Below are 13495 nucleotides of genomic sequence, written 5' to 3'. Positions count from 1 at the left end.
TGCTTAGCTGTGTTTCAAGTTAAACTGTTACCCAGTTCAAGTTAGTATTAAGCATGCACCAAAACTTGCTGTATGTTCTTAGCTTTTTGAAGCTGACTTGCATCTGATTTTGCTGACCTAAGAAGGTGTTTTAGATTAGCACAAAACCTCTATCTGAAATTTTGGGATACTTCAGTGCACTTGGCAACAGATTTTGTTTTATGCCTTGCATTGTTCATGCTAAGACCATTGGTACTTGCTCTAGGATAGGTTATTGGTAAAAGGGATTTAAGCTGGCTATTTCATTTGCCTGCTTAGTCCTTGATAGGATTTCAGAGTTTTTCAGTATTTCCATGACTCTGCTCTTTATAAGCTTATAATATTCTTTACAGCTCTCCACCTTTTCTTGTGCTGCTATTCTTTCTGCTTCAGTAATTCTTCTGTTACACTTGTGTTTTTGTTTATTTAGTGTCTCCCTGTGCTGGTGTGGCTTTGAACTGTTTTATAAGATTTCCTGCCATCCTGTCCCCTATAGCAATAAAAACAGAAAGCTGAAAAATGAAGATGCCTTCTTTTTTGGGGGACTTTAAAGAAAGTTGTGTTTGATCTAAATATGTTCAAAAACAAAACAAACATCAACAAAACCTGAAAGCGTTTTTTGCTAGTTCTGTAGGGGGTTTCACTCTAGAATAAGCATTAGTACTGAAACCTAAAAATACCTGGCTTAATTCAGTCTGTGTCCTCTTTTTCTCTGTGGGTAGAAATTCTCTTGCTGTAATACTTTTCCATGACTAACTTCCTGGTGCAGAAAGCTGAATAAAGATTTAGTTTCCTGAAAGATTTTTCAGAGCCTTACAGAAGGAAAAGTTAACTGATTTGCCTTCCTTACGTTGGCGCTGTCTATGAGCAGCAATTGCCTTTACTAGTGGAGTTAGACTACATACCTAGGGGTTGGTAAGCTCTGACACCAGTATTTCTTTTTCAGAATAGATGACATTACTAGCACATTTTTTGTTTCTGCAGTCTTTAAGCTGGATGAGTTAAATATTAAAATTACTAAGCACTAAGGCCAGTTATTCCTCTCACTTATAGGTTTTGCTAATTGTCAGGAGGTGGTAGTGTCAAGTAGCCCTGACATTTCTCAGTCTTGGGAGCAGGGATAGAGTGATACCTTCACCTGACAACTGTAGTTAGCTGAGTCTTACAGACACTCTGCTTATGAGGTATTTCAGAGCTTTCTGTTTCACAGATGGCTTTGCAATGAAGCCATACACTGGGAGATCTTCATCGGTGTAGCAAACACAGCAGTGATGCTCGAAGCACTTGTGCTTATCGCTCTATAGCAGTACTGAGTGGAAGGAAATCCAGAGAACTTCAAACACTTTCTCCCCCACAGCTGCTTTTTGATGATTTGGAGAATTTCTGTCCTGCAAGTTGCATTATGTTGTCACTGTCAAGTGTGGTACTTGTAAAACAATTATTGTGTTTGCCAGTTAGTGGGACACCTGCTTTCAGTGTGGGTGTCACTTCCAGTCAGCCTTGTGAAGCCCTGCTTCAGCCTTTCTGCCATCTCTCATGTCTGATGCTCAAAGTGCTAACATGGCCCACCCTCCTGGGTGGCAGTAAAAAATTACTCTCATAGCTGAGATTTGCAGTATTTCATGGAACAGAATGTTGAGACATCCCAAGCTTTATTATCAATCTGTTAACATACCACTTCTGCTTTTGTAGATAGGAATGCTTTTTGGGAAGGAAGGATAAGAACCTAGAAACAACCAAAACATTGTCTTGCTACAGTCATGTATGAGAGAGATTGTATCATCCTACAGCATGTCAGAGCGGATTGCTTCTTCCAAATAATCCTTGTACACTGCACAACCAAACAAGCAAATAAGATTATTTAATTACTTTAAGTACCTGAAATCTTACATGCGCAGCTCTAAATCATCTAAAATCAGCTAGAGGATGAAATAAAACCGGGGGCCAGAGTTTGAAAGCCTGCATTGCTATGTTGTTAGCGGTCCAACTTTCTAGATGGAGCAGTGGTGATCTGGATGAGGCTGCGCACAGGCGTAAGCATGCAGGGTTCTGGAATAAGGGTGCATTTGCGTGGCTCATCTTCCTCTTGGAGGGGAGCACTCCCAGTCTCATCAGCATCTTCAGCTATGTGCAAATAGGAGTGAATTCCCTGTAGAAAAATCATCCTGTAGTAAGCCTTTTACAAGGTAAACATTTTACTTAATTTGGCAACGGTATTTAACAGCTGTTAGTTTATGGCATGTCTGATGACAAACTGTTAACTTGTGTTTACAAAATGGTGGTAAAAGCTATGCAGTCTGATTTCTAGTATACAGATAAAGATTTGTAGGTGTTTATAGGTAAGTCAAAATGCTGGGGAATTTCTGTTTTACGTAACAGTTTGATATTTTTTTTCTTTCCTTTCTTTCTAGGCTTGAGTGGTCGATTCTTTGTAACAACACTTCCTACAATTTACCAGTAAGTGTGTAATACTAAAAACAATTGTCTATTTCTGTACATTTTCTTTTTTCCATGTCCTGTTTGTACAGTGACATGGAAGACGTGAGGTACAACTGTTTTATCTCACTTGGTCAATTTTTAAAATGTTCTTTAGGAGCTCAGTGTGTTTATTGGATATCATGTATTTTTAACTTATGGGGGAAGGTTTTCCTACAAACAGTTTTGTACTTAGGTAAGTGATGCTTTTCCAGTCTGCAAACAACATTTGATAATATGTAAGAACTGATGCAAGTCTGCAGTATTGGCTTCTAGAAACCTGACTATTTGTGAGCAGAAACACTTGACCTTGTAGAAGTGTCAGTTCAATTTCTCATTTTAATAACAGACCGCACAAATCCTATGTAAAACACTACAGAAACCTCTCACTAAGCATGTAGCACTGCTTCTGTTACTATAAATTCTTAATCTGTTGACTTTATATTGGTATGTAGCTGTTGAGTCCTGCTTCTCGCCTGTTTTACACCGTAACTCTGAAATATAGATGGCGATGAAGGAATATTGACTTTCAGTTTCAGTTCAGGGTAAGCTAATGGCTTTGGTTATGTTAACACAGTCCTCATCTCAAGACTTTCCTTAGATTAAGTTGATTTACTAAATTCTTTTGTTACTAATACTGTTTATAAACAAATCACACAGGATATTTGCTGTGTCACCTTCAATAAAGGATGAAATCCTTTAAATGGAGAACTCTTTATTAAATCGTGGTATTGAGTCATACGTATATATGTATGCATACTTTTAATTCTGAGATGTGCCTAAAAATTAATGTAATTAATATCCTGTGCTTCATATTCACTACAGAATGAATTTTTATATAAGAATAATAACAATTTTAATAAACAGCAAAATCTCATTTTGTTGAAAATCTGAGACCATCCGTCAGATGCTAGTTTCAAAACATTGAGAATCCTTGGGTACTCAGCTTCCTGAGCAAGTTGAATCTGTGTACATAGTACGCTTTGGTTTTTTATTTTGAGGAGGAGGGGAGGAACAGCAGAGCAGAGGGTTGCATTTTTCCGGTACAGTTTAACCATTAAGTTAATGCGTACTTATGCTTTTTAGTGCAAACAATGGAGTATTTCGCAGATACAGAGGCTCACGCACGTTGGAAGACCTTCAGGGTTATGTTTTAGAGAAAAAATGGAAAGCTGTGGAGCCGGTAGCAGGATGGAAGTCCCCGTCTTCTATAATGTAATACTTTGTTTTTATTAACAACAAGCATGTTTTATAGCTCATCATTCATTAAGGGTGCTTTGCTGACAGCTTAAAGACAAAAAGCTGTTGTTCCCTAGACAAGTAGGCTTTGCAGAAGCAATCCTTATTGACAGCCTGCTATGCAGTTTCTCACCTTTAAAAGCAGTGTATTTTCTGCACTTGATTTTGTCCATGCCTGCTGAGGTTTGTTGATATTATCTCTGAAAATATATAAGGGGAGGGAGATAGAGCCACCTGACATTACACAAGTGTCAGTTCCACTGCTTGCTAAATATTTTCAAATGTATGTTTATGTAGATTATTACTTGTTGATTTCTGGTCACTTGCAGCAGCAGCCTTTAGCTTTAAGGTTTTTATTTTTTTAAAAGGAAGTCTTCTGTCTTCCTTTGGAATAGGAGACTGGTAATGCTTTCACAGTATGCTTGTCTCCAGAATGTTGAGATTGCTTCACCTTTTACAGCACGCAAGTGTTCTATGCTATTTCAAAGCAAAGATATGAATGCCCTGTTGCATTTCATTTTGACTAAAGCTATCGTGTATAAATTTATATGAAAGATCCGGTGTCTGTCCTTATTTCTCATCTGAGAATGAGGAAGTATAGAGTATTTAGTAACAGGGAGAGGAGCTGTGGGGCTGTATGCTGCTGTGAGCTGGGGAGAAGGTGCACAGACTGTGGAACTGATATTTTGTGATTATGCTCAAATGCTATGTCAAGCTACCGTTTCAATGCTTTGCATTGAGCCAGCTTAAATGAACGTAACATAGAGAAAAACGTATTTGTTTGCATTAGTTTCCTTCTGTTGATTACTAGGGGCTGAAATGGTATCAAAAATCCATAAGCAGAATCTTTCTCTGGTTTTTGGATAGTTTACTTTATATCTTAACTCTTACTTGTCCTAGAACATGTTCTTCCCTTTGCGTTTTTTTAGGATGCATGGTATGGCAGGGCTATTTCACCTCTCTGGGTGGATCAGGGTAAGTAACTATGTGGTAACATATTCCATGCCCCTCTTTCTTCATGCTTAGAATAATATTCTGTTTAAGAAGTCAACATCTAGTTGAATGTTTTCATTACTATTTTATGAGACTTCGATTTTCCATACGTTTACTGTACATTGGATGTGTAGTATCTTTGCACTAGAAATTTTGCAGTGCTGATAGACAATAGCCTCCATGCCAAAAAATGTAATTTGATTGTGAAGATTATCATAAATACTGAAAATACTTACTTGTGTTACTATCTTGGTATAGTTACTATTCTGTCAAAGTGTGCCAATACCAAACTGATAAAGTAGTTTTTTGACAGCTGCTGAATATGTGGCTGTGTGCCTCAGGAATACATTTAGTATCTACCAGAGTCTCTCACTTAATCCTATTCATAAAGATTATATCCAGATTCATTTTAGAAGTTGTAAATCATGCTCTTCTGCTTTTTGTCTACATCTAATCTATTGTGCAGATGAACAGAATAATGGCCTTATTCTTTAATAAGAATTCTTGCATCTGGATTTCAAACTATCAATAAGATTGACGTAAAAACAAATTTGGACGGTGCAATAATTACCAGAAGTAATGGAGAAATGCTTAGTGTACAATGAAGTGTGCTTTGAACTTACAAAACATTTCAAGACACATTTGTTTGGGAGATATCAGAGTTTTTCCTGTAGTACGCAAATGTTGAGAATTTTCAGACACTTTTGCAATTTTGGTTGGGAAACACTTTCTTTCTTAAGATTATCAGGTGTAGCCAAGATCAAAAGACTATCTGTAGCAAAACAAGTCTGAGTATTTTAATATCTACTTCAAAAGGTAGTAGGGAGTTTGAACAGAGTTTGTAGCACTTCCAGTAAGCATCTAACTATATCGGAATCAAATACAACTTTCCATTATTAGGTTTCCCGTGCAAGCCATCTTTGATTCTTTCTTTCATTGGATAGTATTAACTTTTTTACAGCCTTCTGGCTTTTCTCTTCCTTGGTTGCTGTGCAATGATGTTTTTCATGTCTAGTTTCCTTCCTGAAAGATTAGAGAGTTTTTTCTCAGAGCATTTAATTTGCTATCCACCCTAATACATATTTCAACTCTACATTTCCTCACTCTTTGTCCTGTACTATCCTTGCATATAGTTTAAGAAATGTTGGATGCTGTTCAGATGTTAAGGGGCTGGGGGAGGGCGGACACAGACCCTAGAATTTTCAATATTAAAGCTTCTGTAAATGTTGATTGCGGTTTGTTTTCTAATGGAAATACTCTTTGAAGAGACATGATGTTATAATTTACTTCCTACTGGACAATCTGACTTGATGTGATGCTTGGTTCAAGTCAATAGATCTGTAGGTTTAAATAACGGAGTTCAGTTTCAAAGAAATTGTGATGTTGTGTTCCAGTTAGAAACCACTTACTTTGTATCTGTGTAGAGTGTGTGGCTCTTTTTAAGAACTAAAGAGCTCGAGTAAAAAATAAATGGCTGCATTTTAGTTAATGAATGAGTTCCCAAATTGAAGTATTTGTTTTTAGCTTGTGCAAATTCAAGCACCTACCATTCTTCTTCCCAGATACAATTCTTATCCCAGGGATAAAGCCCTTTTGAGGATCTGTTTTTTTCCTTGGTGGTGTGCTTGTAAAGTGGGTATAAAATGACACCTGCTTTGAATCTGATGTGATTGATTTTTTTTTTTTTTTTTTTTTGGTTCTGCAATGTTTAAGTTCTAAACTACCATTGTAAAATTTGCTGTACTGGTGTTCTGTCATTCTTGGGTATGCTTACTATATGGTCTCCTCCCTGCAGCAGAGGCTGTAAAAATAGATGTACAGGTTCACGCCATAGATTCATCTAGCCCGTTAATCTGTTTTAAGCAGCTGTCACCTTCTTACAGAATATAAAAACCTAGGATGTTGTGATACATTCTTGTATGCTCTGAGCATTCCTCGTACATCTATCTGCAGTAAGATTACATGGGGTGCCTTTTAATGTGAAAACTCAGTAAAGCAAAACAAGATTTCGTGCTATCAGAAGAATCCTAGTGTGACATTTAAAGGATGGCTGGTACTTGAGAGGGAAGACTCTAGTATAAATGCTGTTATGAAAGGTCTTAATTAGGTGTCGATTTATGTAATAGTGACAGCAGTATAAATGCTGTGTGGTGTTTGGCATGAAGTTGATAAATATCTTCTCATTTCCAGCAAATTCATAGCTACCTCACTGGAACTCTTGGAATTCACGTTTGGATGTCTTATGCAATCTTCATCTTGGCTACCTTGTTGATTGGCCTGTTCCAGGGTTTGGTAAGAGAGCGTATTCCTTTCTTAGTTATTTAGAACTTTTGGTTTGCATTAACTTCAGTGGAGGGGGGGAACAAAAAACTTCACTGATACACTGCAGCACCTGATTCTAAATTGCTTATTAATTGCTCGTTATTATACTTAAGGATTGCATGTGTGTGATCAGAATGGTGTCTAAAGGCTCCAGCTTTCTAAAAACAGACTTTTTGGAGTGACTTTTTTATTAGCTGAAATGGAGCTGTATTTGTGGGAGTTAGCAATGCAGGTTTGCTGTTGCACTGTTACTTAAGATGAAAGGATGAACATCTTTTCTGAAAAGCTTTGAAGATTTGGCGTTTTTAACTGACATACTCTATTTCAAGCCATTAATGTTGTGGTAATGTATGCAGTATCAATACATGTGAACAAATGCTTTTTTCTTGTACGATTAAAGCAGTTGCATCTTTTGAGATGATAGACTTTATTGTCAAATAAATGCAAATCAAGGTAACATATCTAGAAGTAAATGATAATGCTGATTTAAATTAAAAAAAAAAAAATCTCCTTCTTCCACTTAACAAAAAAAGACCACGAAAACACCCCCCAACAGCCCACCATGAAAAAAAAAACTGGAAAAAGTTGAGAAATTGTAAACTTAATCTTTCTGCCTTTACTAAAAAGCTTTTCTGTGATGGAAATGTAGTTTTTATCATTGTATCCTTTATCTCTTTTCTTTCCTTTGCACTATTCTTAACATGTGACAGTGAGACACTAAGACTTTCCCCTTGCATTTTGATTGTATGTGTTCCACTCTGAGGCTGCTTTAACAAACAGAAAACCAAAAAGTACAATAGAGCATAAAAGGTGAAAGTACAGATCGTGTATCAGGGAACTGGGGAGTCAGAATTGAGTAGCATCCTAAAACACAGAAAATCTTGACCAAGAAGCTTTCTAAAGCTTTAAATAAAGATCCTCAGCTGTGTGCTGGGCATCTCTTCTGAAGATGCAAAGCATTTTCAATAGTGAATAAATTTAGGGAAATAGGAGGCAGAAGATGTGGAGTGGAAAGCAGAGTATGTTGGTTCATATACAGAGATAGCACTTCTTTTTTCCAGTATTTTTAATTTAGCTCCTTCAGGCAGCTCTTTCCTATGAGCCAGATAATGCAATTTTCTAAAATTTTATTGTATGTTTAAAAAGGATGAGTAGGTCTTTGCACATACTGTATATTAAATTATCAAAAAAACACACATTGCCTTTGCTCAAGTCTAAGTATCTAAAATTACTTGGCACTTAGTGAATACTTACGTATTCAAATAATAGCATATTAATCTTTTTGTAAAGTTCTGCTTTTTAAGAGCTGCTGCTTGTGAGGATGCACTGAAGTGAAAGTATCTTGAAATTCTCTGAAGTAGAGAAAATAAATCCAGAATCAGTGCAGTACTAAAGTGACGAAGATGAATAATGAAGTATCCCAAATCACAATATTTCTTCTCATCATCAGCTTGCCAATTACATTTATACACAGGGTACAAATATAATAGTGCAGGGGCTGCTGGGATGAAATGCGTGTTTGTTAACAAATGCTTTTTTCCCCCCCTATACCCAGATACTGGTCTTGATTTCAGACTGCCTTTGTCCATCAAAGTCAAAATACAGAACTGAAACATCTGGTAAGAACTCCTGAGCGAGCGTGATGCTGTAGTTTTAAATGTATGTTTGTGGGAGGGAGGGCAGTATGCTGTCAGGCACTTAAGTCTGACCCAGTAAACCAGGTATACATTGTGGTCACACTGTGACAAGGATTGTCACCCTGTATCAGGCTCTATTTAATCAGTCAAAGCATCTGCCTGGTAGCAAGGCAGACAAAAATACTACTACTACAGCAACAAAAGCCCTCAGTACTTTATTCATACTTCCACAAATGTGAAGAGGCCAAATGCATTCAAAAGGAGGAAGCCTTGAAGAAATATACTGCGTTTTGTTTATTTTATGCAGCTGTATCTTCATTAGATTTGCTGCTTAAAAGGAATTTGCCTTGGCAGGACATTTCCACATCCTATTATGCACTCTATATGTTGCCTTCGGAGATGCAAAATTCTGAACCTATACAATTCTCCATATAATTTGTGGAAAGAAAGGGAAAGAAGGAGGTAGAGAGAATCAAATCTAGAGACTGCAGGGAATAATAAACTGGCATAATAAAAGCCAGAACTATACAAATTCTGTATCTGACATCGCTGCCAGTTGAACAGACTTCGGCTGTATTTTATCACTAGTCACGGATCAGACCTGGTTGCAGTGTTGAGGCTTTGAGAGTCCCTATATGAGCTTCATGGGGAAAGATTAGAACAGCGGTGTTTCTAGGTCCGCATCTGTTACACAAGGCTGTTTCTTATCACATGGGTTGGGGGGAACTATTTAGTCTCCTGTGTGATTAGAGGTTGCCTTTTTTTTCCACCCTGTAGCATGTAAAACCAGATTTCCCTCTGAAATTCTAAAGTTAGTCACTAAGCTCACAAGGAAGTAATATATGGTGTGTGGCATTGCATATCCTTTAAATAAAAAGAAAACATACATCTTCCTGATCCTCAGTGAGAGGGTTTCAGGCCAGCATTCTGTACCCTAGGGAATGGGAGGCAAAAACTTGCGCACAAAGTGAAGTCTCCTGTAAGCACTAGATATGTGTTAAGTTCCAGAACACCTTGTGACATGATTGTTCTATTAAGTGGTGTCAAAACTGAACAGTAATTAAACGTTTCATTTGTAACTGTGTATATTTGTGTGTGCTGGTTTGCAGTTCAAGATGAAGATACATCTGTGATACTTACCAGGAAGACTGTAGCCAAATCTTGAATTTTTAAATACGCAAAATTACTCTCTTTAAAATCCCTATCAATAGAAAAAGCATACCGGTGCAGTATGCTGTCCAGTTAGCTAATTGACTCAACAGCAGCTGTTACCTGACAGCTTACCAGTATCTTATTGCCTTCACACTGATTTCTTTGGTAATGATACCTCTTCAAGGAACCAAGCAACATCGATCTTGTAACTTTGTGGAACCAAATGAAAGCCTGATAAGCAGGAAGAACAATTGACGATGAAAGAAAAATTCTACTGAAGAAATATTTGAAATAATTTAGTAATAAAGGAAATATAATGTCTAACAAAAGTTTTCAATAGTAAAGTTCATTAATATTTTAGTATTGTAATATACTGTAAAGTTCATGATGTATTTCACATAAACAGTGGTGTAACTTTTAAAGACATTGTTTGGAGAGTCAATCTAACATCAGTATTTGAAACTGTTTTGTTTAGAAGAAGCAATTACAAAGGAGAATGTGGAGAATGCAGCATTAGAAGAACCAGAGGAGGCTGCTGAGCTTTCTGCAGATGATGCAGAAGAAACTGCAGAGGCAAAAAACCTCTCAGATGAAGAAGATGCAGTAAATTCAAGTGCTGGTGACTCAGAAGAGGATTTGGAGCTTGGAAAAGAATCGGGTGAAGAAGAAACAGAAGATTTGAGTGAACAGCCTTTAGCTGATTCAGAGACTGAAAGCTCAGTAAGACAGCGTAAAAGTCGGGCAGCTGACAATGGACTATAGTTGTTCAGTGGTGTATTTTGTACACTTGGACCAAAGAAGTATCAGACCCTGGGTCTGAAGCTGAAGCTTACACTTGATTTGTCACTTGTGTTTACGCAAAACCTCTGCTCTTTTAGCAGGCTTTTCTTTTTTAAGCTAGTAATTACTCATTGAGTTTGTTTTATAAGTATATATACTGTTTATTGTATAACTTTAGCCATGACAATCAAATTAAGTGTATTGTGTGTGTATTACGTGTTCAAAGACTTTTAAGGGAAAAGAGAGGTGGAACCAAGTCTCAGTTCACCGGCTATAAAGTGGTCATCTGTGCTTGTGCTCCTTTGTAAGTACTGACCAAGACAAAGACTTTTAACTCTCAAGTAGCTTGGCAGGGCTTTGACTCTTTTGAATGTTTATTTATTCCAAATGCCACAGAAGCACCAGATAAGTGATATGGCAGTGAAAGAAGGCACCTTACGAGTCTTCTGTTGAAAAATGTGGTGTAGGATGGGTTTATTTTTATCACTTCTAACTGAAGCACCTTTATATCTTTCTTAATGTTTGTTTTGAAAGTATATCATGCGGTGCGCCTTGTGCTCTGATTAGCATGGCCCCAAATTTTTCAGGCTTTGGTAATTCAGAGGCATGCTGCGTAGCTCAAGCTTGCCAGCTGAGATTATTTTTATTTTTTTTGACCCAAGGATTTTTGAGTAATCAAAAGCTTCAGGCCCAGAGAGAGTGGCAACTAGATGCTTAAAATGTGTAGTACTTAAAAAGGTTTAAAGGCAATTATTTCGGTCAGGGAAAACTGCCAAAGCATGACTCCTTTCTTTAAGAGATTGTAGCAAGAAATACTCATTCTGCAGCCAGTAAGTTGCATATTTCTTGCCAATACAAGCTTACGATGTACAGTGCAGTTCTGCTGGTTCCAACCCAGAATAGTTTTGGCAGAACTCAAGCTGCTTTAGTAATACTAATTGAGGAGGCATTTAAGGCTTCACCTTTGTCACTTTTCTACTGTCACTAGAATCAGCACATTGGGGAAAGGGAGGAGCAGGAGCAAGCAGCAAGGAGAAGCTTTTGGTTTTTGCTAATTATATCAAGATAAATATGTATCTATGGAACTGTATATAGTGAAAATGGCTTGGCAGGTAGACAGCTTTAAGTGTGATTAGAGGACTTAAGTCATTAAAGACACCGGTCTTTCCCTCCTTTGGTTGACTTGTTCAATACTAGTTTTTTTTAGGTAAGGGATATCTACAGTAAGACCTTGTATGTTATGTTTCTGATTGGATGTGTGATCATGTGCGTAAGGTGTCTTAATCTTGACTTTTTTTATATTGCATAAACCTTGCTAACGTGCATGAATTTCATCTTGTTCTTCTAGAATAATCAGATGAAATCATTTCTCTTACTAGAAGAGAAGTTGCAAGTGCAAAATGCTAGTTTCCTTTGAGACTGAGATTAATAGGGCCAATTTGTCTTGACTTTTTTAATGCTCGTAAAGAGCATATTTACTAAGAAAGCTTAACTTTTGCTCGCTGCGTCCTGTTACATATTGTGTCTTGGAACCATATAGCAGAAGTTTGGATTTTTTTCTTTACACAAAATTACACTGCATGTATTGAATATGAATTTTCTTAAGGAGTGCTCTCAGTGCTGAGGTTGAATCTCATTCTACTGTAGTGGAGATGTATAAATATGCTTTCACATATGCAGAGACATACAGATGTTAATATATGTACATTGCACTATAATGAGAACAGTTGGTTTGTCTTGTGTAATCTGTGCGTTCTTCAATGTAACTAAGAAACTGTAGAAGCTTACAGACAGCAGAACTCAGTATCAGTTGAGGTACGTGGCTATTTTTTTTTTCCTCCAAACTAAGCATGTATCTGCAAAAATTAAGAAAACTTCTGTGGCTACCTTAGCGTGGAGGGAAGAACTATGCACATAAAAGTTCAGAGTACCGTTTTGTTGTTTCCAGGACACATTTGCTTTTTTCATTTATCTGTGCAGCAAGAGCTCATAAAATTCTAAAAGGAAAACAAGACTTAGGTGTATTTCAGGAGACAAGTAGGAACCAGTGTTACGTGAATTTGTCAGATAAGAATTGATATATCCCTTCAGTCATGGATCCAAAGCTACCAGACTCTGAAAAATATGAGAGACCATATCCGGTGTAGATTAAGGGTGCTGATGACTTTGCTTGGGTACCAAAGAGGATGTTTTAAACTGCACAGGGCCTTGTTATATTCACAGTGTGTAGGAGGGCACGTGTCAATATTCAATTTTGATTTCATTTCATTTTCATAATAGCATGGATCCAGTCATCTAAATTCTTCTCTAGCTGTTTAAAGAGACTTGACTTTAAAAGATACACAACATCCATATACCTCACAGTTTGTCTTACGCTGCTGGGAAAATGAAGTATTAAAAAGTCAAGTTACATGTTGTCAGTACTCAAGATGAGGTATTAAGGCTTCTTAAATGTTTAGACAAAGAACGTGTTCTCCCAGGAGTTGTATTTTGTTAAGGTGTCTTTGAATTTAAAAACACAAAACACAAATGTGACTGACCTAGTAGATATAGGGTTTCTGAGATACTGTGAGAGAAAGATCTGAAATTGCTGCTGTGTCATGATTCTCTGGAGTCTCTGCTTACAGACCTTCTGTTCTTGCATGTCACTGTTAAGTTTGGATTACTTAACGTAAAGTTAGTATTTTCCATCATCACGGACCTAACAAGATCACTCTGTGCAGGGATTAAGTTGGCAGGCAGCAAGTGACAGTGGTGCATCTCTTCATAGATCTCTCGTGAATCTGGAAATGAGCAATAGTGGGCTTCTAGGGCTTTTCAACATAACATGTATGTTATTGCTCCTGTGTTTTTATGAATAAAATAGGAAATGTTAATGC

The 13495-nt window shown here is 37.1% G+C and overlaps 1 protein-coding gene across 1 annotated transcript in view; it reads left to right on the top strand.

The window, feature by feature from the left end:
* Positions 1-13495, top strand: part of TMX4 (thioredoxin related transmembrane protein 4) — a 25414-nt gene extending 11919 nt beyond the window's left edge. Inside the window, exons 3-8 of the mRNA XM_083828887.1 lie at positions 2430-2475; positions 3580-3708; positions 4662-4707; positions 6916-7017; positions 8603-8666; positions 10312-13495. Of these exons, the coding sequence (XP_083685013.1) occupies positions 2430-2475; positions 3580-3708; positions 4662-4707; positions 6916-7017; positions 8603-8666; positions 10312-10598 (674 nt within the window). The 3' untranslated portion in view covers positions 10599-13495. The remainder of the gene's footprint in view (positions 1-2429; positions 2476-3579; positions 3709-4661; positions 4708-6915; positions 7018-8602; positions 8667-10311) is intronic.

Source organism: Anser anser (genome assembly GCF_964211835.1).
Source record: "Anser anser genome assembly, chromosome: 3".
NCBI lineage: Eukaryota > Metazoa > Chordata > Aves > Anseriformes > Anatidae > Anser > Anser anser.
This window is presented reverse-complemented; position numbering and strand designations above follow the sequence as displayed.